We start from the raw sequence: 26,569 nt of genomic DNA, 5'->3' as shown, positions 1-26,569 counted from the left end.
CATATCACGTGTTACCCAAGAGAGACGTAAAAAATTTTTGGCTCTTAGGCCTGATGTTGTAGCTAAGGGATCCAGTTTCAGTCTGAGGTATCCCAGCAAGTGTGTAATTAAACACTTGAACATGAAATACATTTTCTTTGAACCGGCCCAGTTACAGAGGTTCCTAGAGCCTAGTAACCCCCAGAGCCTGTAGCTTTCGAAGATATTTGTAATTCCTGTAACGTTCACACGACGGTTAATATGTTATAAAATGTTTAAAAGTTTCTTCTAAACCGCCATGTTAAATTGACTCCCCTACATTTCTTGGAATAGTAGACAAAAACTAGATGTATGACCGAGTAAGAAATGAAAAGTCTGTTTGTTATAAAAATATATGATGGATGTATCTACGCAATGTATATATATTTACTGGAAGTGAATATTGAAAATTAATAAATATTAAATTAAAAAAAAAAAAAAAAAAATCTGAACAACGTGGATTTATAGACTAAAAACTATCATCCCGAATGGGCTCAACACTGAGTTGGACTTACATGTATTTTTGGGATAATTGTTTTTTCTTTTTGGTTGACGGTTTTATGGATCCTCTTTTCTTTTCTCTTCTTTTTTCAAAATGTCATTCTTGATAACAGCGCTAAGGAAGCTGGTTCATCATATATGTTTGCATTTCAGTGACGTCAAAGATTTACACCATTTGAGACTTGGATATTTAATGAGACGCGGACGTCGGCTTCATTTCCTCTGTTCCTGTGAAGAGACGGTTGAGACGCCGAGTCCATTTTGAGATTTTAGCCTTGGTAGTGAGATAAGTACTTTTTGCTTTCACTATTAATTATTACTACATAGAAAGTATGTTTTTGATATTATTTTTAGGCAAAGACTCTTTCGATAATGATTTTCGCATGCCCCTGATGAAGCATTATTGTGAAACACCGGCCATGTAGGCCAGTTTTATAGTATATGTTGCGCATCTCACTCACGCCCGATCCGCACCCGGGTCCGCTTACCCTTCCTCCATGCCAGCCAATTCCGGTTTGGCCTCCCTCGCATCTGCCGCCAGCGCCACTTGGCCACGGCGTTCCGTGGCAGCATTCTCCGACGCTTCACCTCCCAGCCCCAGCCAGGCCTCACGGAGGGGCTCAGCGTCCTCCGTGGCGTCGGCCCCGTTCCTAGGCACTCGTGTGCAGACTAACCAGCCTCTTAAAGGGCCAAGGGTGGGTCCCAGCTCTGCGGCACACCCAGATTGATCCCTGTACAAAGGGAAGTTCCTCACATCACTTCCTTGCCTTGGCAATTGGGTCGATCACCTAGTGATAGTAAGTTTGCCTTCCTGCGTTCCAGTGTCCTTGCTCCTGTGTCTTGTTCCAGTGACTTTTTCCAGTGTCTCATTCCAGCCTCCTGTTCCAGCGTCCTCCTGTTCCAGTATCTTCCTGTTCCTTCATCTCCCCAGGTAGTACCATTCGGACTGTCTTCTCGGTACTGACCTCTGCCTGTTCCTTGATTACGTTTGATCACCGCCTGGATTTGACCTTTGCCTGTTTCTTCGATCACGTCTGACTGTCGCCTGGAACTGACCTCTGCCTGTGCACTGACCACATCTGCAAGCTGCCTGGAACCAACCTCTGCCTGACTACTGACCACGTCTGAATGCCGCCTGGAACTTGACCTTTGCCTGATCTGACTATCCACGGACTGAGCACTGGTACTGACACCTGCTTTGGCTGACTAAGCTATCCTTGACTCTGCCCTTGATCCTCGCTCTACATTCAGAGACTCTGTTCTGGCCTTCTCTGGCTCCCAGACTATCGAACCTGAACATCGACTGTGCACCCTTGTTCGTGGTGTGCACACCCTTGAACTTTATCTCGGAGATCCTGCGAGGCCCACCTAAGACCAGGCGGCCTAGGTAACCAAGGGCTCAACCTGAGGGAACGCCGGGTTGCTAGTGGTGAAGCTCCAGTTAGCCTCTGTCTCCTCCTATGCTCCGCCTCTTGGTGGCAGGCGCTCTCTGGGTCTGACCAGGGAGCCTACCAATCCTGCACCAGGCCAAGGGTCCACCTCCTAGCGCAACAGTATACATTAAAAGAGACTGCTGTTCACATATATTCTGTGGGTCGGTGATAAAGATATAGGGGAAGATTTTAAAAGCCCTTCTCGCGTAAATCCAGTTGGATTTAAGCGTGCAGGGGGGTTATGTGCGCCGAGCCTATTTTGCATAGGCCTGGCGACGCTCGCATGTACCGGGGCTTGAAAAAAGGGGTGGGGCGTGGCCAGAGGCCTTCGTATAGCCGCTAGGCCGGGGGATCGCGCGCTGGCACGCTCAACCTATGCCTGTCCAGAGGCAGGCGTAACTTATAAAACAAAGGTTGGGGGGGGGGGTTTAGGTAGAGCTGGGGGGTGGGTTAGGTAGGGAAAGGGAGAGGAAGGTGGGGAGGGAACGTGGAAAGCCATCGGGGCTCCCCTAGGGCTCAGCGTGCGCAAGGTGCACTAGTGTGCAGCCCCTCATGCGAGCGCCAACCCCGGATTTTCTAACATGTGCCGGGTTGTGCGCACAAATCTACACCCGTGCGTAGGTATTAAAATCTGGCCCATAGTTTTTACAAAAATGAACAAAAAGAAACAAAAAGACAAAAAGAGATAATACATCAGTTACATAAAGATTTTTTGGATGAGATTAATAAAAATAATTTTTTTGTGAAGGTGAATGATTAGAAGACCGGTTGGTTCTAATGAAACTTACAACATCAGGCTTGCTGACACCTTCACCTAGGCTTTTGCAAAAATACTCTGTGTGGTTCCCATGATTTTGCTAAAGTTTACTAGAGTGGGTAACTATTTGGACTCTCCTTGAATTTCAAGTTGTGTATCGGTAATTGAAATCTCCCATTATTACTACACTGCCAAATTGGTTAGTTTCCCTGATTTCTCTTAGCATTTCATCATCATCTGACCATTTTGTCCAGGTGGATGGTAGTATACCCCTATCACTATACTTTTATTCAACACACATGGGATTTCTACCCATATAGATTCTACTGAGCATTTAGTCTCTTGAATGATCTTTATCCTGTTTTACACAATACCCTCCTGGACATAAAGTGCCACCCCCCACCAAGTTGCTCCTCTCTATCATTGCAATGTAATTTGTAGTCTGATATAGCACTGTCCCATTGGTTATCTTCCTTACACCAGGTCTCTGAGATGCCAATTATGTCTGCCTCATCATTTACTGCAATACACTCTAGCTCTCCCATCTTACTTCTTAGACTTCTGGCATTGGCATACAAACATTTCAAAGTGTGTTTTTTGTTTGTATTAACATTCTGCTTTTCAGTTGACAGCAATAAATTGGAATCTTTTAGCTCAGGTGAGTTTTTAATTACAGGCACTTGGACTACTTTTCTTATTATTGGATCTTCACTGTTGGGATGCCCTAACTGTAATGCGTCATTAATATCCTTCAAGGATACATTCCTCCAAACCATGCACTGTTGAGTGACTCAGCTTTCCCCCTTGTTCTAGTTTAAAAGCTGCTCTATCTCCTTTTTAAAAGTTAGTGCCAGCAGTCTGGTTCCACTCTGGTTAAGGTGGAGCCCATCCTTAAAAGTCTCCCCCTTCCCTACAAAACTGAATCCCTCTTATATATAGAAACATAGAAATGACGGCAGAAGACCAAATGGCCCATCCAGTCTGCCCAGCAAGCTTTCACACTTTTTTTTTTCTCATATTTATCTGTTACTCTTGGCCCCCATCAGCAACCCCCTGGTTCCAGTTTCCCTCCACCCCCGCCATCGATGTAGAGAGCAGCACTGGAGTTGCATCTAGGTGAAGCATCCAGCTCAATTGGTCAGGGGTAGCAACTGCTGCAATAAGCAAGTTATTCCCACGCTTGTTTGTTTACCCAGCCTGTGCCATTCAGTCCTTGTTAGTTGTTGTCTGAATATAATTATAATTCTTCTTTTCTTTATTCCCCCTGCTGTTGAAGCAGTGCATTGAGCTGGATATTCCCAGTGAAGTATCAGGCTTAAGTGCTGGATATGTATTCCCAGTGAAGTATCAGGCTTAATTGATTCAGGGTAGTAACTGCCGTAACAAGCAAGCTACTCCCATAATTATTTGTTTACCCAGACTATGTAATTCATTCCTTGTTGGTTGTTGCCTGAATAAAAATCCTCTTTTCCTCTTTCCCCCCTGCCGTTGAAGCAGAGAGCTATGCTGGATATGCACTTAAGGTGAAGTATCAGTCTTTCCCCCCTGCCGTTGAAGCAGAGAGCTATGCTGGATATGCATTGAAGTGAAGTATCAGACTTATTTGATTTGGGGTAGTAACCCCCGCAACAAGCAAGCTACTCCCTGGTTTTTTGTGAATGCATATCCTTTTTTTCCACATTTCCTCTTGCCGTTGAAGCATAGAGCAATGCTGGAGTTGCATTGACAGTAAGTATGTTTATTGAATAAAGGTATTAATCTCCAGGTAGTAGCTGTAATTCCCGCAAACTACCCCCATGCCTCTTCTCTTCATTCACATTCTATTATGATATTGACTCCTAAAAAGGAGGAGTTAGCGATCTTGTATTGTCTCAGATATCGTCTTGCTAAGGAGTAGCAATCTGTAATGAATCTGAGATAGTAGTAGGTGAATCCCTGGGCCGGTGGCAGATGACCACGCCCCCGGGAGGATACCCCGAGAGGGACCACCGACTAGGCTTGAGTATGGAGACAGACACACATTAGTTCTTTTATTAAACAGGTTTTGGAAACCACCAGAGGTGGCAGTAGTGAGCTGATATGCCCGGCAGGGCTGTAGTCCCGCAGGTACTGGAATCGCGATCCAGGATGGCTAAGCTGTTGAGAAACTGTAGAAAGTGAGTAGGTAGAGTAGACAAGGTTCATGAACAGAACTAGATGACAAAACTCACATAAGGTCTCAAGAAGGCTCAGAAGCTGGAAAGGTTTAGGCCCTCGAGGAGTGAGTACCTGGTTCCAGGGAAAGCTCTGAGAGAGCGATGGTAACTCACAATTGTTTGTAGTAGCGATATCTTCCAGGCAGTAGAGAATCTTCAGAGTGTCCAGGAACCTGGGCCCTCGAGGAGCGAGTACCGGTTCCTATCTGTAATCTGAAAGTAAAGAAAAGAGCTAGGCCCCCAAGGAGTGGGTACCTCAGTTAAGTCCGAGGAGGCAGAGTAGCTTGGAGGAATCCTAACCGGATCTGAATCCTCTCCTTGCTAACTCAGTTAGATAGTGAATTTAGAAACCTTTAAATATTGGAAGCAGATGACTTCATCTCAGAGGATGCCCATGAGGTTAGCACCCTTGCTGGTACTTCAATCAGAGCGCGCACTAGGTCATCAGTCAAACATGGTGGATCTGCAACGTCGAGCCGGTCCGGGGACGCCGGAGAGAGATCGCATGGAGACGCCGCGGCAGCTAACCATCCATCAGACCCGGAGGGAGTCACCACAGAGGTAAAGAGAGCGGAGTGAGGGCGTCGAGCAGCGACGGTCGCAACAGTACCCCTTTGACTTCTCTGTTTATGCTTCCTTTTCTGCATCCTCTGGTGTACGTTCTCTCAGACTTTGTGATAGTCCACCAAACTCTACTTTTCCTAGTCTTATCGGTTGACCTAAAGGCTTTCTCATGGTTGTCAACTCCATTCTTTCTACTACTCCACCATATGGATCCTGCCTATTCAGGCTGCTGTAGTTTCATGAAGCCTCCTGCTTCATCACAGTATGTAAAATTTTGTGGCCCAAAGAAAATTCCAGTGGGGATGTGGCTGAGCCCATTCCACTGTAGCCAGAAATGAGGTCCAGCAGGTCTGTGTCAGAATCTATCTCACTGTGGCCAATGAGAGGTAAAGGATCTGAGTCTATGTGTGTGTGAGAGATAGAGAGTGAGAGCCAATGTGCATGTGTGAGTATTGTGTGAAAGCCTGTATGCGTGAGAGGGCAGGTGTGTATGAGAGCATGTTTGTGTGTGTATGTGCAAGTATGTGTGAAAGTATGGGTGTGTGTATGAAAGAGGGAATGTCTGTGTGTTTGTGTATGTATGTGAAAGAGTGATAACCGATGTGAGAGCGTATATACATAAATACTGCATGTGTGTCTGAGAGAGAGCATGTGTGCATGAGTGTGTATGTGAGAGATGCAGGGTGTATGTGTGTGAGTGAAAGAGACAGCATGCATGTTTTATATGTGAGGAAGAGAGAAATATCTCTCTCACAAACACACACATACACCGTGTATATCTCACATATACACATACAAGCACCCAGGCTCACATACACATATACACAAAATGTGTGTGTGAGAAAGAGAGGTTGTGTGTGTATGAGAGAGAACCTGTATATGTGAGAGAGAGGGAGAATGTATGATAGCATGGCCATGTTTATGAGGAGGTGTGTGAAAATTGAACATATTGGGTGTTTGGGTAAGTGTGTAAGATAGAAGTGGTGTGTAAGAACCTGTTTGTGTGTGTGTGTGTGTGTGTGTGTATAAGATAGAAGGGGCATGTGACAATCTGTGTGTGTGTGTCTGTGTGTACATGTTGAAAGAGACAGCCTGTGTATGTGTGTGCATGTATGAAGGAGAAAGAACCTGTGTAAGTGAGAGAAAGTGAATATATGTGAGAGCACGGGCATTAATATGAGAGAGACAGTGTGTGAGAGAATAAATGTGTAAGTGTGTATGTTTGTTATAGAGAGAGAGAGAAGATAAAGATTTATGACCTAACTTCCTCCAATCCACGACAGTCTCAGGGTGACTGGAAATCAAAAGATCCCAAGTAGGGAACGCATGAGATTTTTAAATCCTTATTAGTTTTAATTTTTAGATGTTATTTGATATTTCTGCTGTTTTGAAATTGTTGTGGTTTGTTTGAGAAATTTATAATGCTGTTTAACTTACGATTCTGGAAGGTGGATCCCTTGTCAGAGATGGAGTTGGCACCACCTGTGGAGGAACCCCACACAGGTCCCCACTGTCGGAAGGCGAGGCTGGGATGAAGCAGAGACCCTGCAGGAGCTTCACCACTACCAGCGCACGTTCCCCTTGGGTTGAGCCCTTGGGTGCTAGGGCCGGCTGGACTTACGTGGGTTCTCTGAGTGCGGGTGAAGAGCTGGAAGGAATACCCCGATCTGGGACCAGAAGTGGGCGGCAGTCTTTGTATTTGAGTTCCAGGCGAAAGGTCAGGGCAGGCGGCGATACTCAGAGTTGGTTCCAGGTGGAAGGTCGGGTCAAGCAGCAATCTTCGTAGTCGAGTTTCAGGCGAAGGGTCAGAAGCCAGAAGAGTCAAAGAATGTGCGGAATCCAGGAGCAAACCTCCGAGGAGAAACAGGAAACACAGACCAAGATCCAAGAAACCAGAGGCAGACCTTACCTTAAATGGAACAAAGCCAGACGGAGGGAGGGACCGCAACAATTTCCTGTCGTGGTCCCTTTAAATGTAGAGGAAAGCCGTGAGTGCGGCTCTAGGGAGGCCCGGCGAGGAAGGAGCCAGCACAGGAAGGGCAGGCAGGCCAGATACGCGGCCTGGCCCTATGGCGGCCAGAACGGCTGATAGGAGCGACGCTGGGGACGGCAGACCGTCGCAACCAGCACACCAGGAGCGGCAGGCCCGTGCCAGTAAATGGCAGGCACCGGTTGTCAGGCACCGCAGCCGGCGGCCATAATATTAACGTTATACATTTATAACATTTTGAATGTTTTATGCATCAGGAGGTCCATATTTAAAATCCATTTAGATAGATAACTGAGAAGTTATCCTTCTAAATGGCACATGTGGCATATTCAGCCTCTTATCCGGCTAAAATATAGACAGGTGGATAAAATGATATCCGGCTATAATTTAGCCAGATAAAAAAGGATGTTTCGGGGATGTTCCAGGGAGGGCCTGAGATATCCAGCTAACCTAGCTGAATATCGTATGTATTCGGCTAGGTTAGCCAGATAACTGCAGACCTGCTTCTGAGCAAGTGTAAAGTTATCCGGCCTTGTGTGGCTGGATAATGTGCTACTTAACTGGATAGCTTGAAAGTTTACACTTCCAACCCTGCCTCTGTCAGAGCAGCACTAGAGGCACCAGGATCGAGGCAGAGGGTCCCTCACTCCCAGCTCAATTAGAAAAGGTATCGGGGGATTAGGAGGGGCAGGGGGAGGGGGAGGCAGGCACAAGAATTCTGCTTTGTGTGTGGGGGTGGGGGTGGGGGGGAAGAAGGTCGGAATGCAGTCCAATCTCTAACCTAACCGATAATTGGGACCGGGGACCAGGACCGGCATATAATGGTGGCAATTTCAGAAATCTGTAAAAAGATTTGGGGGGGTTTAGGAAATTATGGCCTGACAGCACCTTGCTATCAGGCTTTGGGGGAAGGGAGGAGAATCCCCTCTCAGTCTGTATTTTGTTAGGGCATTATAGTGCTATTAGCTGGGTCCTGACACTGGAACCTCGGCCTGGACCAAGGCCAGATGCCGCAACCCAACCCAGGGGCCGGGTCCCAAGACCAGGGACTTGGCCTAGGCTAGGGCCTGGACCTAGACTCGATGCCATGGCTTGACCCGAAGACCAGGACCCAACACTGGGGCTTCAATCTAGGGAAAGGCCCAGGCCTTTAACCTCTTGGCTCTCTTCGTTTTTTGGCATTTGCAAGCCAAATGACACCATCCGCTGGGGGTCACACCAGAGTTAATTAACCAAGAAGAGGCTCCAAGGCCTGGGCTCCAATGTCTGGGCCTGACCATGTGATGAGGCACAGGAAACCGGAACCGATCTCCATGCTGGGGCCCCAGCATTAGACCTGGGTCCGGGACTAGCTCCAGGTCAGGTCATGGCATTGTGCTTGAGTCTGGGCCGAGGCCCCGGCATCAGGACATGGCCTCTGAGTCGGGTCACAGCATTGGGCCTAGACCCCAGCATCGGGACCCAGCTTTTGTCAGATACCCGACATATAAGGGATGTTTTTGTTTTTTTTGTTTAATTTTCAGGGGTCTTGGTCGAGGCCCTGGCATCAGCCCGTGATTCTGCCAAGACCTTGGCATTGCATTTGAACTAGGGCCACATCCCCTGCTTTGGGCCTCGGCCTATGCCTTAGTTGAGGCCCCGACTGGGCCTAGACCCAGGCCTGAATAATTAGTTTAAAACGAAATGAACACATAAGATTTGTTTCATTTGGGGGCCCCTAATTTGGTTCAGGACCCCCTGAATGAAATGAATTAACCTTATTCGTTGCATTTTGTAGTTTCATTTTAAACAAATGCACATCCCTATTGCATACAGGGTCCCTGGGAGTTTTTCTTGTACTGTCTTATAGTTAAATTGTCAGATACAGTTAATGGCAGACCAGTATGTATTATAGTCTAGGGGTTTAGCCTATTTCTTGGTTATTTAGCCAAAATGTGAAATTTGTGTTAGAGATTAGTTGCATCAGTACTGCTGGGGCTGTCTGATCCAGCAATACATGTTTGAAAGAAAATGAAAAAAACATGCCTTTTTATTCTGTCAAATACGTTTTTCCATATTTCTAAGGCCAGCACTGGAGTGTGTGTGTGTGGGGGGGATTGTACAGAGCTCAGGGGGAGTGATAAAGTGTTCCCACTACTGCGAATCCACATCAGTCTGAGGGGGAAGGAAGGGGGGTTCAACCTTCTCTCCCCTCCTCTCAGTCCGACTTCCTTACCCTTTGCCGTGAGGAGCACCAGGAACGATTCTCACACAGGGCTCAGTTTCCTCCAGAGCCAGTCCTGGTGGACGGGGCCATGAGCCTTTAAATATAAAGATGCGTTTTAGGCAAATTTTACTTAAGTTCCAGTTGAGCAGGAGCTTCTGCTTCAAACTGTCTGAAACCTGTCACTGGTTTTGTTTGTATTCAGTATGGCATAAAAGATTTGGGAAAATGCTGGAGCCTATTCCCTTCTCTCACTCCTTGTGCCCTGAAACAGAATTTCTCAAAACATGGAGCAGGGCTGCCAAGGTTTTGCATGTCAGCTTCTTGGGACCTATTGATATTGTGAGATATGTTTTAGAGTTTTATTTGCATAGCATGGGAGATTTCTTGATGGACCTATGATTATACTGTGGATTAGGGAGCATTACGTGGTTTTTCTTTCTGCCCATTCTGCTCATTATGAAGGCAACGTTTAATCCGGCGCATAGGCGCACATGTGTGAGCGTTCATTGGCTCAGGGACGTGGCTATTTTATAACATACTTGCATACATACACGCATATTATAAAACAGCCTGGCCGCACGCTCAAGTTCACACAATTTTAGGTGGGCGCGTGCCTGGGCAGGCAAAAGCCGCTTCTACCACTTGAAGGGAAATTTTAAATGGGAAGCACAGTGACGCATTTCCCACTTTTACCAGTTAGTTCCCAGTTCACCCAGTTAAGAGAGAGGCCCTCCGGTCCCCCCTGGTTTGATAGTCTGTACACCCCCCAGTTACCCCAGACCCTTTAAACCTCTCCAAAATGCCTCGGTTTTTTTGGGGTTTTTTTTTTTGCCACACGTCATCCATAGCAGAAGTAAGGTTACGGGGCAGGGAGCCTTGGTGTGCACCGGATTGCGTAAATATTTATATGCAAATTTCTGGTTAAAGTCGCAAAACGTCCATGTACCACTCACGTCCCACCCAGATCATGTCCACACCCCAACCCTTTCTGAGAATTTCCGACATTTATGTGCGTATCCGGCAGCTTTTAAAATCCACTCAGCGTGCATGCGCCCGACATATTCGCACTTCCCCTAATTTCGGTGCACATCAGGCTTTTAACATTCACCTTTATAACAGCACATTCATGATTTAACCCTAGGACCTTTTGAAAAAATCATCCTGTCAGCGTCACCACACTTGTTAAGCAGGGGATGGTTCTTTTGTTCTTGCTTTAACTTTAGGTGTAATATTTTCTGCATGGAGGTCACCTACATGGAGCAGCAGTTACTTCCCTAAGCAGCTGGGCAGACTGGATGGACCATTCAGATCTGTCTGCCATCATTTATAGGTTACTACAATGGCAACAACACAAAATAAACAAAATGAAACACATTCTATGTTGATTGTGCTCTTCCATTTCATCGCCAATAAAATAAAAGAATGCAAAAAAATTAGGTAGCATTTTTCATTTTCTTTTCCAGTGACTGCTCCTCCCCATCCTCTGTTCCTTTTAGCTGCAGATCTTCAAATACGATGAGTTCTCTCTGACTTTCAGGCCGATGCAATAAAACGCGCAATTTTGTATTCAAATTAGGACTCGCGCCCTAGCACCTCCTTATTAGAGGCCGTTTTCAAACCCGCCGAACGGAGGGCAGATTTGTTTGTATTTTTGGTGCTTTCAAGTTAATAATAGTGCATCTAAAAAGCTCGGCCGTTCTGTATCACCTGTTTGGAAGCTAAACAGGAAGAGATCTTTAGGGAAGAGGTTTAACTTTCTATAACTTTCTATACAGACTCCCAAGCTAGGACATCGGGAGCTGAAGACACAATTCCTGCTTCCCCAGCAGCATTTCTGCATCTGTCATCTCCAGTTTGGGGGCAGGAAGGCTTTCTTTATTTGTTTAGCTGTTACATAAAACTGGAAGTGACTGAAGCTGCCTCCTCTGTCAGTAAAGACCGAGTTAAGCTCTCTGTTTAATCTGAGCATAGGAAACAGATTTTTTGTATTTTATTTAGTTCTTTATAAAAAAATCTTCATGTTTTTCTAGGGAATTAAACATAAAAATATAGTTAATCCTGGGTGAGATGTTCATTGTAATTGCTGCTGTTCCATCCAGCAAAAAGATAAGTAAAGGGAGTCATAATCTGAGATCCGATGTAATCGTGGAGAGCAGAAGGTGCCAGTGGCAATTACAGGAGAATAAGTTATTCAGTTTAATAGGGATATATTCTCTCACATATTTTCAGCACAGGAAAAGACAGGGCTCTTCTCACTTTGCCCTACTTTCATCAGTCAAATTCTTCTTTAACTAAAAGGAATCTGATAACTGTGATGGAATATTAATATATTTTTACTTTATTAGTTTATTATTAAAATGTGTTTATATTTGGCCTCTTCTACCATTTAAGTACCTGAATACATTTTCAGTAACTGTGCATCCCATATATCTGATTGTGACTGTAAAACTGTATTTCTGTCAGAACGTTTTATTTTGATTTACAAAAATTGCTAATGGTTAGAGAATGCTCGACAGAAATGTGAGAATTGTGCATCCTCCCCCTAGACCACGATCTCTACCTCTCCTCGAGAAATCTTGCCTTGTGGCTGTTGCCCTGCACACCTTCTACTTATTCCACCACACGTCAGTAACACGGGAGCCCTCAGCAAGGTTTATGAAAACGTAGGTGTGCCACAGTGCCAGTTTTTACTGACTCTTTCATGGTCACATTTTATCATTGCCTTTCTGTGCACATCTGGACTTACTACCCTTCTTTTATTCCATGCACTGTGTCACGTTTCAGTGATTGTGCACAGCAAGCTGGATTCATTTCCATGGAGGATGACGTTGAGGAGGGGAGGATTATGCAGCAGGTTGTAAAGTTAAATTGAGAAGAACACCCCTGACCTGTACGTAGTGGTACGTCCTCAACACATGGGACAGCTGACTTGATTCCTCAGCGGGAAGGCCTTCAATTATTGCAGCCAGGGTGCCAGATGTTCGGCAGCTGTAGTTAGGGATCCAGAACCTCCTTCCTGAAAATATTTTCACGGCAGCTATAAGCGTATGAACCAGACTGTTGTAAGAATCCATAATGTGGAACCCCAGTGTCAGGTTGGGGAGGAGCTCTGAGTTCTCATTAATCTCCTCCACTGCAAAAACCAAGGCCAGGAAGTTGTAGTAATTTTTTGTGGTTAATCTGTAAGAATATTAAGGGGATAATATTCAATGGTGTGCATAAGTCAGCACATACACACACAAGTGGGTACATCTAAAGTTAAAGTTGTATTTTGCAAACGGTATGGTGGAGAATGTAGACTTTATCAAATATCCCGTATCTCCACCCAGAAGGCATGCAAGTCAGAGTTCAAGGTGATGCATAAAGGGAAAAATAGCCCATGCTATAGTTACACAATAAGAACATAAGAAAATGCCATACTGGGTCAGACCATGGGTCCATCAAGCCCAGCATCCTGTTTCCAACAGTGGCCAATCCAGGCCATAAGAACCTGGCATGTTAGGTTCCATATTAGAGGCTACCACCCAAGAAAGAGATCTAGGTGTCATAGTGGGTAACACATTGAAATCGTCAGTTCAGTGTGCTGCGGCAGTCAAAAAAGCAAACAGAATGTTGGGAATTATTAGAAAGGGAATGGTGAATAACACACAAAAATGTCCTAATGCCTCTGTATCGCTCCATGGTGAGATCACACCTTGAATACTGAGTACAATTCTGGTCGCCGCATCTCAAAAACAGATATAGTTGCGATGGAGAAGGTACAGAGAAGGGTGACCAAAATGATAAGGGGAATGGAACAGCTCCCCTATGAGGAAAGACTAAAGAGGTTAGGACTGTTCAGCTTGGAGAAGAGACGACTGAGGGGGGATATGACAGAGGTGTTTAAAATCATGAGAGGTCTAGAACAGGTAGATGTGAATCGGTTATTTACTCTTTCGGATAGTAGAAAGACTAGGGGGCACTCCATGAAGTTAGCATGGGGCACATTTAAAACTAAACGGAGAAAGTTTTTTTTCACTCAATGCACAATTAAAGCCTGTAATTTGTTGCCAGGGGATGTGGTTAGTGCAGTTAGCATAGTTGCGCTTGGAGGTGGACCCTTGGCCTAGTGCAGGATTGGAAGGCTCCCTGGTCGGGCCCAGATAATGCCTGCCACCAGGAAGTAGAGCACAGGAGGCTAGCTGGAGCTTCATCACTGGCAGCCCGCGGTCCCCGGGTTGAGACCTTGGGGACCTGGACCGCTTGGATTTAGGTGGGCCTTGCAGGATCTCCCAGAGAGATAGCTCATAGATGTGCCCACCAGGATCAAGGGTGAGCAGTCGACGTCAAGACTAGGAGTCTGAGGTGCCAGAGAAGGCCAGAAGAGTGTCTCTGAGGATAAGGATAAGATCAAGGCCAGAATGAAGGAAGTGTGGTCAGCCAAAGGTCAAGTTTCAAAGGTCAATGCATGAGTAGTCAGCCAAAGCAGAGGTCAGGTTCCAGAAGTACAGGTGTGGTCATGGATGCAGGCAGAGGTCAATATCTGGGCATCGATCAGCGTAGTCAAGAACAGGCAGAGGTCAGTACCAGAAAGTCAGTCCAAGAGGTACTACCTGGGGAGACGCAGGAACAGATGGATACTGGAACAGAAGGATGCTGGAACAAGGCTGGAACAAGGCTGGAACGAGACTTGGAATGCAGAGGCAAACTAGAAACACTCACGGTGTCGACCCAATTGCTAAGGCGGTTTGCTAGGGCAGGAGCTCTGCCCTAGCAAAGCAAAGTCCGGCGGGAGCTCTGCTGTGAGGCCTGCTATATCGTCAGAGTCACTGTGGGTCGAGGAAAGCAATGGGGACGGCCGAGGCTGGCGGTGGAAGGGAGGCCGGCACTCATGGACGGCCGGGAAAGGTGAGCAGGCCCGGCCGCGGAGCGTACACGGCCGGAAAGTGCAACAAGTATAGCTGTGTTTAAAAAAGGATTGGATAAGTTCTTGGAGGAGAAGTCCATTACCTACTATTAAGTTGACTTAGAAAATAGCCACTGCTATTACTAGCAACAGTAACATGGAATAGACTTAGTTTTTGGGTACTTGCCAGGTTTGGAAACAGGATGCTGGGCTTGATGGACCCTTGGTCTGACTCAGTATGGCATGTTCTTATGTTCTGAACGTGGACATTGTTTTACTAAGGGGATCCACATACTTTGTTTACCTATTGTATAAAAGTGCCCCTATATATTTTAAACAGGAAATAATTGTAATCTGTGCATGCAATAACCCCATTGTTTATGTGCAGAGGCAGGAACATAAGAACATAAGAACATAAGAAAATGCCATACTGGGTCAGACCAAGGGTCCATCAAGCCCAGCATCCTGTTTCCAACAGTGGCCAATCCAGGCCATAAGAACCTGGCAAGTACCCAAAAACTAAGTCTATCCCATGTTACCATTGCTAATGGCAGTGGAACTTTGTAATGTATAAGTGTTCCCCACTTATAAACACACTCACTTGTGCACACTCTTTAATCTCCAGCTCACTGACACCTCCTCCAATTCACTCAGACATCCATCACTTCCCCATGAGCCCCCCACCAAGGTCCCCTGACCTTCCATCCAAAAACTGCAGACAAAATAAAAGTGTGATTTCATCTCCGTGACTTGACTCGCAGGAGGAACAGCATGCGGGGAAGTTGCATGGACAACACTGACAAAATATTCACTTGTGCAGGGACTTCCAACCCCCACCCAGAATCCCTCAAACACCCTCATTTTTATTCCCAAAGAAGTACAAGTAACCTTGTCTTCAGAAAATTCACTTATCACACACGGGGATTACATGCACAGGTATATCATGATTTCACACACACAGCCCCCATGTAAACCTTTCCAAAAATGAGCCCTCACTGTCAGATAATATGAAATCCATACCCAACTACAAGATACAGAAACCCTGGCTTGGAATCTCAGAAACAGAGCAGCAGTGGGTCAGGAGGGACTGGGGATCACTAGTTCACTGTGAAGACCCAGTCCATAGCCAGAAGATGCTTTAAGATACTAGGGGGCTGGAGATGGGTGAGAACAAGGTCCAGAAGAGTTTTCAATCTGTCTTTTTCATGGCAGGAGCTGGGGATTAGGGGCCAGACCCAACAGGAGATCATCTGTGACGTAGAATTGAAACTATAGTTCTAACCTCTATACCAAGTCACTTTCAATCCAAGTCAGGTCTGAAGTTAGGCCTAGGCAACGTAAGAAACTACCTCCGGTGCTAAATACTTCTAGATGCTGAAGTGATGTTGCAGCCAATGCCTACATAAATCCAGGCCCCCTCACTTCTACGCTGCAACGCCGACCCCAAAACAAATATAACAACAAGCAATGCCAGGAAAATCAGCGCGGGGCCTCCTGCAACCCTCATACACTCACGGGCCATTTGACACCTCTCCCCTGAAATGGGTTTCTATAGTATGAGGAAACCCATGCGGGATGAAGGGCCGGGTGCCAAAAGGCCGGTGAGCATGTGAGGGTTGTAGGAGGCCCTGCGCTGATTTTCCTGGCTCTAATTGTGGTTGCTTTTGTTGTGGGGCCGGCGTCCCAACATAAAAGTGAGGAGGGATACATAAGAGGGGATCATTTCAGCAGGGGGAACAGGGGGATAAATTGTACTCTGCCTTCGTGAAGAGTGTGGGCTGTGGATGCAGACAAATTCCCCCCCCCCCCCTACCATTTGCCTATAGGCAGTGGCAACTTAAATCCGGCCCTGGTCCAGGCGACATCTGACCTGGATCACAGGCATTGGTTGTAAACGTGAGTGGAATGGATGTAGCCTTTACGTGCTTTGCACAATGATCAGACAGAATTGTGAAAGTACCCACTGTAAGTTTAACACAAAGTAGGTAAATGTATTTTTCTCACTGTCCTCTGCCTCCTTAGTCTTTAATAGCTCAACATGTACTCGCCCTGCTTCCAAGCCAAAGCAGCCAAATGGACTTTCTCCCCTCCTACACTCAGCACTAACTCCTGGACTCTGCCCATCCATAGGCTTCTGCCCTGATAGATGCACACAGACAGAGACAGACTGATGGATGGAGGGAAAGAGTCAGTGCTTGCTATAAACACATTGCATTTCTTCTCCAAATCTACATAGAACTCAGTTCTGATATTTAAAGGTTTTATGCTCCATCTCATATGCTAATTAATGGCATCGTCACACAATCTCTGAAATATAGGGAGGGTTGAGAATTCATTTTTTCTCATGTAGGGACAGAATAAATCAAAAGACTCCAGAGCCGGAGAGAAATGAAGTGCTCTATACAGCCTTGTATCTGGGCTGGGGCTTGTTCTATTGCTGCCCTGTGTGAACAATTACTGTGCTGCCCCCTCCCCATGTATTCAGTCCATCTCCCAGGCCCACCAAAAAACCCAGCTCCCTCCAGCAATCTAAACTCTAAAAACTGACACCCCCACTGCCCGACTCTTCAGCACCTCCCCCAGATCCCATGGCTGGTGCCAGGGTATCAGGTGCCCTAGGAGCGCACATACACACACACACAGGTAAGAATTATGTATTTATAATAGATTTTACATGGAAAAGAACACAGTACTGCTGAGATAAAAATATCACTTTATATTATATTGACAGGTTTTGCTGTTGTAACCCTTCCCCTTGTGTGGGGGTCACCTTCCCAGTCTCGGGGCGCTTGGTACTCACACCCTCGAAGTAGGGGATCAGTTCTCCAGGGATCAAGGGCTGGAGCCAGGTCTCCCTACAGGGCCAATGCCGGCCCGAGAATACTCCAAGTAAATAAGTCACTCTCCAGTCTCTAAATGTGCTACAAAGTAAATATAGTTTAATTCTGTTTCTTCAGGGGATTCATAATGACAGTCGGGTGGAAGCAGGCAGATATTAGAGATGTGAATCGTGTCCTTGATCGTCTTAACGATCGATTTCGGCTGGGAGGGGGAGGGAATCGTATCGTTGCCGTTTGGGTGTTTAAACTATCGTGAAAATCGTTAAAATCGTGAGCCGGCACACTAAAACACCCTAAAACCCACCCCCGACCCTTTAAATTAAATCCCCCACCCTCCCGAACCCCCCCAAAATGCCTTAAATTACCTGGGGGTCCAGCGGGGGTCCGGAACGGCCTCCTGAAATCGAATCGTGTTGTCTTCAGCCGGCGCCATTTTGCGCCGCCATTTTGCAAAATGGCGGCGCAAAATGGCGCCGGCTGAAGACAACACGATTCGATTTCAGGAGGCCGTTCCAGACCCCCGCTGGACCCCCAGGTAATTTAAGGCATTTTGGGGGGGTTCGGGAGGGTGGGGGATTTAATTTAAAGGGTCGGGGTGGGTTTTAGGGTGTTTTAGAGTGCCGGTTTTCCCGCCCTCCCCCTTCCCCTCCCCCTTCCCCCGATTTACGATTTTTTAACGATAAATCGGGGGAATTGTTATTGTATCGTGGCCCTAACGATTTTTGACGATTTAAAATATATCGGACGATATTTTAAATCGTCAAAAAACGATTCACATCCCTAGCAGATATGTAACTCAGGAAAGAAGGCAGAGCCCAGGAAATCTTTTCTCCTCTTTACACATCTCTCACCTTTAGAGATGGCCTCTTAGTAGCACACAGGGTCCCTTGTAACTTTCCTACTTTCCCCCCTCTTATCCCTCTGTGTAACCTCAGCCCCCTCTCTTCCTTCAGTCCTTAGTTGTGGATGGATTGTTACTCACTCGAATGTCCTGTTCCAGCTCAAGGAAAAACCCTTCAGAGGTAACTTCAGAGTCCTCCAAGCCCAGCACAAGTCCCCACTGACCCAGTTTGGCTTCCTGGTCCAGAAGAGCTCCTGTCCTGGTCAGACACTGGGTCAGTCTTGTGAATCCTGGGTGATATTGCAGCCTTGCTTCCCCTTCTTAGCCTCCTAGGGATTTTAGTAAAAAAATCCTTGCCGCTCTCCTTCCTGTTCCCTTCTGTCAATCCTGGGAGAGGATCACAGCTCCAACCAATTTCTTTCAGTGTAAATCTGAAGCAGCCCCTGACCCAGGAAGGTCAAGGCCTTTTATTATCTCTGATAATTATTAAACCCCTCAGGGAATGCCCCTCTGACACAAAGATGACCCAGGGCATCTGGAAAGTTCCTATGCTTCTCAAAGATTGACCTTTTGCCTCCATGCATATCTTGTACACATCCAGCAGATGTTTACTTTAGAGATTTACATCACATAGAGCATCCATTAGAGGAAACCTGTGATGCACTTAAAGTCACTGAAATATTCTCCTAGAACCTTTTGTGGCCTAGGCGCCACACTGTGATGCTAAATCCCTGCAAAAAAATAGTATTAGCCGTATTGTGTGTTGGGCCGTATTGTGTGTTGTGGATGTTGGTTTAACCCTCAGAAACCCCTAAAACACTAATACACTTCCTACTAGGAGAATACCTCATCTAGTCACACATGCAGAATACAAGCAGACCCTCACCAAATACAGAACAGAGCAACCATATGTTGGGTATAAGCCTTTGCTGTTGTGGTGTAGTTGATGCAGGCTTGTAGGCAAGGCTACAAGGTTTATGCCAACAGCTGGCAAATGTACTCTTTAGTGGGACAGCCTGAAGCTTCCCCTATGCTAGCTTCCTCACCCACAGGTTGAGTCTTTGGGTTCTGGGGTCAGCAGGGCTTAGGTGGGTCCCTAGGTTGGTCATGCAAGCAAGAGTCAATGGGCACTCCGAAGTCAAGACAGGCAGCAGGCTGAAGGAGTCAGAGGCAGACCAAGATCAGGGTGAGCAGTGGGCAACAATATCAGGTCCAGGCAAGAGGTCAAGATCTGGAGACTTAGGTCAAGAGTAGATGAAGACACACAGAAGGCATTAGACAAGACAGGCAGGAGGCTGGAAAAGGAGGGCTGGAGGAGGCAAGGCAAGGCTGGACGAGGCAGGAACACAGGATCAAGGCAAGCACAGGAACGCTGGAGTAACTCACACTACTCAGAAGTAGGAGAGTGATTGCTGAGTTATCTGATGCTCCTCTGGAGAGCCAGTGATATCATAAAGTGGCACCAAGGAAGGTTTCCTGCCATGGTCTCTTTTAGACAAGGCACGTTGGCCACATGTGCGCCTAAGAAGGGCTGGATGGCAGCATCCTGTACCATGCGAGAGGGACTTAGCTGCTGGCAGTGTCCTATGCCATGCGATCGAGGCTCAGATGCTGGTGGCATCCTGGCTATGGAGCACTGCAGGCGGCAATGAGGGTAGGAAGGCAGATGGCAGGGCCATTCCGCAAGCCAGCAAACCTAACATTATAAAGTATAAATAGAAACACCTAGGTAAAAACTGAACCGGAAACCACAACAAACCAGACTTTATGCAGTGCAAAAGTAGAAAAACAGAAACAACATTTTTCCTCAAATGAATCAAGAAATACAATACATGCATAATCATCAATAGAAGAGCGAAGAATTAAAAATTCATATTGAATTACTTTTTTAATATTCCAAACACCAATAAACTATTTCAAAACAGCAGACAAAAATACCAGAAAAGTAAGAGGTCTTGAACGAGTAGATGTGAATCGGTTATTTACACTTTCGAATATTAGAAGGACTAGGGGGCACTCCATGAAGTTAGCAAGTAGCACATTTAAGACTAATCGGAGAAAATTCTTTTTCACTCAATGCACAATAAAGCTCTGGAATTTGTTGCTAGATGATGTGGTTGGTGCAGTTATTGTAGCTGGATTCAAAAAAGGTTTGGATAAGTTCTTGGAGGAGAAGTCCATTAACTGCTATTAATCAAGTTTACTTAGGGGGTAGATTTTAAGAGGCGCGCGAACAGCCTACTTTTGCTTGCGCATCAGACTCAAGCAAAAGTACGCTGGATTTTAGTAGATACGCGCGGAGCCGCGCGTATCCACTAAAATCCTGGATCGGCGCGCGCAAGGCTATCGATTTGTATAGCCTGCGCGCGCCGAGCCGCGCTGCCTCCCCCCGTTCCCTCCAAGGCCGCTCCGAAATCGGAGCGGCCTCGGAGGGAACTTTCCTTTGCCCTCCCCTCACCTTACCCTCCCTTCCCCTACCTAACCCACCCACCCGGCCCTGTCTACACCCCCCCCTTACCGTTGTCGGGGGATTTACGCCTCCCGGAGGGAGACGTAAATCCCCGCGCGCCAGCGGGCCTGCTGCGCGCCGGGCCGCGACCTGGGGGCGGGTACGGAGGGCGCGGCCACGCCCCCGGGCCGTAGCCACGCCCCGTACCCGCCCCCAAAACGCGGCCGACACGCCCCCGAAACGCCGCGTCGACCGGGCCCGCCCCCGACACGCCCCCGACACGCCCCCCTCCGAAAACCCCGGGACGTACGCGAGTCCCGGGGTCTGCGCGCGCCGGTAGGCCTATGTAAAATAGGCTTACCGGCGCGCAGGGCCCTGCTCGCCTAAATCCGCCCGGTTTTGGGCGGATTTAGGCGAGCAGGGCGCTGAAAATCCGCCCCTTAGGGAATAGCCACTGTTATTAATTGCATCATTAGGATGGGATCTTCTTAGTGTTTGGGTAATTGCCAGGTTCTTGTGGCCAGGTTTGGCCTCTGATGGAAACAGGATGCTGGGCTTGATGGACCCGTGGTCTGACCCAGCATGGCAATTTCTTATGTTCTTATGTTCTTATAAAACTAATAAGGATAAAAAAATTCACTCTCCATACCAGGGAAGCTTTGATTTCCAGTCACCCTGAGATTGTCAGATTATCGTGGTTTAGTGATGTAGATTTGGAATAGAAAAGACCCTCTGGGTGTCTTAGGGTCTTCATTACCTGGCCAGTGCTGTAAATGTGGTGAGAAACACTGTGCTGGTTTATCAGTGCTCTATAACATGCATTCTACAAGAGAAGTAACTTACAGAGAATGTTATATTTATTTTTTATTTTATTTGAGTTTTTTCTATACCGGCATTCGCGATGGGAATCGCATCATGCCGGTTTACAATTAACAAGAGGTGAAGCAAGATAACAAATAATAAGAAACATTAACAGGTGCTCAAAATAGATTGCAGTTACAATAAAACAAGGGAATTACACAACTTGGAGCAGTGAAAAGGAGATAGGTATTTAACAGGGAGAACAAATTTACCAATTAATGGTGTGAACAGAGTTACGGAGTTTGCAGAGTTATTGAATTACCATGTTGAGGAACAGTTATAAATTACCATCTTAAGAAAAATTCTGAGTATCGGTAAGTGGTGAGTAAAGGTTCAAATTGGGTCTGGAAAGGCTTTCATGAATAACCACGTTTTGAGTCTTTTCCTAAATGTAGGAAGGCAGGGTTCCTGTCTCAGATCCGGTGGGATGGAGTTCCATAGTGGGGGTCCTGCAGTGGAGAAAGCCCTGTCTCTGGAGGTTATGTGTCTAGTGGTTTTGGAGTGTGGTACCTGTAGGGATTCTCTGTAGGACTCTCTGATGGGTCGGGAGGAGGTATATTTTCTGAAAGGGATATGAAGGTTAAGCAGAGAGTATTGATGGATGGTTTTGTAGATGGTGGTTATGGCCTTGTATAAGATTCTGTAGTGAATTGGCAGCCAATGTAGGTCTTTGAGGATTGGAGATATGTGGTCTCTTCTCCTAGTGTTTGTTAATATTCTGGCTGCCGAGTTTTGAACCATCTGAAGGGGTTTAGTGTGAGATGACGGTAGACCTAATAGAATAGAGTTGCAATAATCTAATTTAGAGAAGATTATTGATTGCAGCACTGTTCTGTAGTCGTGAGAGTGGAAAAGAGGTTTTATTCTTTTCAAGACATGGAGTTTATGAAAGCAGTCCTTGGTAGTTTGATTTATGAATGATTTTAGGTTTAGCCTGTTATCAATGATAACTCCTAGGTCTCTTACTTGTGAGGTTTGTAAGTTGGCTGGTAGATTTGTGAAGATGTCACTGTTTTCAGGGGAAATTAGAAGGAGTTCGCATTTTGAAGAATTTAGTATTAGGTTTAGACTGGAGAGGAGGCCGTCGATTTCTTGAAGGCAATTTTCCCAGAATTCTAGAGTTTTTGAGCAAGATTCTTTGAGGGGGATGACTATCTGGACATCATCCGCATATAGAAAGTGTTTAAGGTTCCGTTTGGTTAACAGTTGGCAGAGGGGGAGCAGGTAAATGTTAAAGAGCGTGGGTGATAGGGAAGAGCCCTGAGGAACTCCCAGAGAGGAAGGATAATGTTGAGATTCTTTGTTATATATTTTGACCCTGTAGCCTCTGTTCCCCAAAAATGATTTGAACCAGGAAAGTGCCATACCTGTTATTCCAATGTTCGCTAACTGATTTAGTAGAATGGTGTGGTTAACCGTATCGAAAGCGGCTGAGAGGTCCAGGAGGATCAGTAAGTAAGCATGACCTTTATCGAGGCCAATGATGAGGTAATCTGTCAGGGATATGAGTAGTGATTCAGTACTTAAGGATTTTCGGAAACCGTATTGGGTAGGGAACAGAATTTTGTGTTCTTCAAGGTAGTCTGAAAGTCTGGCATTGTCTAATTTTTCCATTACCTTGGCTATGAAAGGGAGATTGGATATTGGACGGAAGTTGGTAGGATCTTTAGGATTTAAGTTAGGTTTTTTTAAGAGCGGTTTGATGGAGGCAGTTTTCAGGTCATCTGGATAGATTCCATGGCCTAAAGAACAGTTGATAATGTCTGTCAGAGTTTTGGAAATGGTATCTGGAATTAGCAGGAGTAGTTTGGATGGGATGTGGTCAAATGGATGTGACGATGGTTTCATTTTCTTCAATACAGTTTGTATCTCTGAAGTTGTGATGGGTTCAAAGGATCGTATAGAGATGTCTTTGTTGGGATGGAAGTATGTGCTGAATGGCGATGAGGTGTTAGAATTCAGCTGTGTTAGAAGGTTGGAGATTTTGTTGCTGAAGAAAAGGGCCAGCTCTTCTGCTTTTTCTAGCGCTTGGTTGAGCGGAATGTCTGGTGTGTTGGTTTGCGTTAAATTTGATACGTAAGCAAACAGGGCCTTTGAATCAAAATAAGGTGATGGATTTTGTGCGCGTAGAAATACCTTTTTGTTTTTAATGTAGAGCTCTTGTATTGGTGGAGGGCAAGTTTGTAAGCAGAGAGGGAGGTTGGTGAAGGAGCTTTCCGCCATTTGCTTTCTTTCTGTCGAAGGGAGTGTTTGAGTTTCTGAAGTTCTTCGTTAAACCAAGGTTGTCTTTTGGGGGTGTTGTGTTTGAGTTTTTTTGTTGCAAGAGGACAGAGTTTGTTTGCTGCCATTTCTGTTATATTGGACCAGGAATGGAGGGCTGAATTTGGCGTGGAGGTGTCTATGAGCGGGAGTTCTATGACAAGGTGATTGTGTAGATCATCGGATGAGCAAGATTTCCTGTAGGTAAATTGAGGTTGAAGGATGTGTTTATTGCTCGTTTGTGCCAGTGAAAAGGTGGTGGAGATTAATGCATGGTCTGACCAGGGGACTGGTTTGCATATGGGTAGTGTTGGGTGTGAGATGCCTGAGTTTACAAAGATAAGATCCAGGGTGTGACCTGCTCTATGGGTAGGTTTGTCGATTATCTGCTTGAAACCCATGGCAGACATGGCGGTTAGGAATGTTTCACAGTTGGTTGAGCGGATGGGGTCGTCGACATGTAAGTTAAAATCTCCCAATATTATGGCAGGGTGATCCATATTTAGGTATGAGGCTATTAATTCTAGCATGGGTGAGGCGTCGGAGTCCAGAAGGCCTGGGGGGGGGGCATAGACTAGCAGGATTTGCAGATGGTCTGATTTGAAAAGACCTGCTTCAATTTTTGTAGGTGAATTAATTGGGAATTGTGTAATTCTTAGATCTTTTTTAGCTGCTAGGAGAATACCCCCACCCCTTTTTTTCCGTCAGGGAATGGAGAAGAAATCGTAGGATTGAGTTGGAAGTTGGTTTATTAGAGCGGTGTCCGTATGTTTAAGCCATGTTTCAGTTATGGCGCAGAAGTCCGGATTTTTGTCTAGAAGAAGGTCATTGAGTATTAGCGTTTTCTTGGAGAGAGATTGTGCATTGAATAGAATCAGTGAGAATAGCGCTAGGCCTAGGATCTGTGTGAAAGGGGAAATCATGATCGGGATGAGGGATTTGTAGGTGAGTGGACGGGAAATCAATGAAGGTTTTCCTGCGAGTATGTTCCTGTGATGGAGAATTGGAATTGGGAGACCAATAGGCATTGTGGCCTGTTGTAACCGGTGAGCTGGATTTTTAGAATAATGAGTCTTAATTTCTTGGATGAGGGGGTGGTGAGAGCAGGACGAAGATATTTGATGAGTGTTTGAAACTGGTAGTACGAGTGCTGGAGATTGGTTTGATGGCCGTTGGAGACTGGATGGGTGGATGATGAAAGCATATTGGCTAAGTGCTGGAGACTGGTGGAATGAGTGCTGGAGACTTGTTGGCTGGCGGCTGTATGAAGATTGGCTGAGTGCTGGAGACTGGTGGAATGAGTGCTGAAGTAGGAAAGTGTGAGTGCTGGAGCTTGGAGTGATGTGTGAGTTGGGTTAAGATGTGAAAGGCACTCTAAGGGCGAGGCTGGAGCGCGTCTAGTTGCCTCTGGAGGGTGAAGTCCCGACCTTTGGCTCGCCAAGAAGGTTTTGCGTAGGCATCAGAAGTTGCTAGAATTCTGAGGAAATAAGTCGTTTTAGGGTCTGCATAGGTGAGGCTGCACTAAAGTGCGCACCCGGGAAGTTGTTTCTTGGAGGTGGCGAAGTACTGGCTGATTGCTAGAAGGATAGTCCTTGGCCCTGGGGCACTCCAAGGGGCGCGCTAAGGGGCAGGCCCCTTAGGTCACGTTCCTTCGAGGCCTGTTGGCACATGAGCGTCAGGCTTACAAGTTTGCTTGCTGTTTATTTATTAAGTCATGAGCTGGCTTTTTTTATCCCCTTTTAGTATAATCACAAAAATATAAAAGAGAAGAATTATTAAATATTGTTTACATTTTTCACTTTTATATTTCACTGTAGTAGTGGCTGGGTTTTTTGGGTTGTGGCTTATACATATAAACACTACTTAAATTTAAATTGGTCAATAGTACTGTTGGTTTTGGTTACCTATATATATATAGAGAGAGAGAGAGATACACACACACGTCAAGATGTAGGAGCTGTAATGTATGTATTGTATATAGATGCTTTTTTCACAAACAACTTTTTTTTAATTTAAATAAACATATGAAAAGCAAATAGAAAAGTACATGGGGCTCAAACCTGCGTGAGAGATTGGTGATGACAGATCCAAAACTATTGAGCCACTCAGCCGTTGAAGCAGTGGGACTGTTCCCTTGCCACAAGTGTATTGTTTGGAAAATGTTCTTCAGTTTCAAACATCCCAACATCCAACTTTAAATATTCGATTTTGACTTTGAGAGCATTTTGACTGCAACACCACTCCGGTGATATATGCTACTCAATGCCCATGTTTAAAATTGTACATAGGCCACACTAAATTGGCCTGAAAGCATGAACTATACAGCACAAGAGCTGCATACGGACTAGGAAATGTGATTCTAATATTAGAAACATAGAAAATGATAGCAGAAAAGAAACAAATGGTCCAGCCAGTCTGCACAGCAAGCTTATGGTAGCATCTGCTGCGCCATACAGGTCACCCCCATACTTCCCAAACTGTTCCAATCAGGGCCCTTGTTTGTTGCTCTCTGAGTCTAATTCCCCTTTTCCTCTTTTCCTCCTGCCATTAAATCAGAGAGCAATAATGGAGTTGCATCAACAATATGAAGGCTTATTGGTTAAGGGTAGTAACGACCACACCAGCAACTTACCCCCATGCATTCTTTTCTTCATTTTCATCCTCTAGCCTTTAGGGATCCACAGCATTTATCCCATTCCCCTTTAAAATCTTTCACATTTTTGTTTTCATCACCTCCTCCAGAAGGGCATTCCAGGCATCCACCACCCTC

The 26,569-nt window shown here is 45.9% G+C and overlaps 1 protein-coding gene across 1 annotated transcript in view; it reads right to left on the bottom strand.

The window, feature by feature from the left end:
• The window catches only part of LOC115081088 (vomeronasal type-2 receptor 26-like), a 122,639-nt gene that overhangs the window by 61,363 nt on the left and 34,707 nt on the right, over positions 1–26,569 (bottom strand). The window contains exon 2 of the mRNA XM_029585598.1: positions 12,553–12,844. Coding sequence (XP_029441458.1) covers positions 12,553–12,844 — 292 coding nt within the window. The remainder of the gene's footprint in view (positions 1–12,552; positions 12,845–26,569) is intronic.

This window comes from Rhinatrema bivittatum, chromosome 19 (genome assembly GCF_901001135.1).
Source record: "Rhinatrema bivittatum chromosome 19, aRhiBiv1.1, whole genome shotgun sequence".
In the NCBI taxonomy this organism is placed as follows: domain Eukaryota; kingdom Metazoa; phylum Chordata; class Amphibia; order Gymnophiona; family Rhinatrematidae; genus Rhinatrema; species Rhinatrema bivittatum.
Note: the sequence above shows the minus strand (reverse complement) of the source record. Positions and strands in the feature narration are given on the sequence as shown.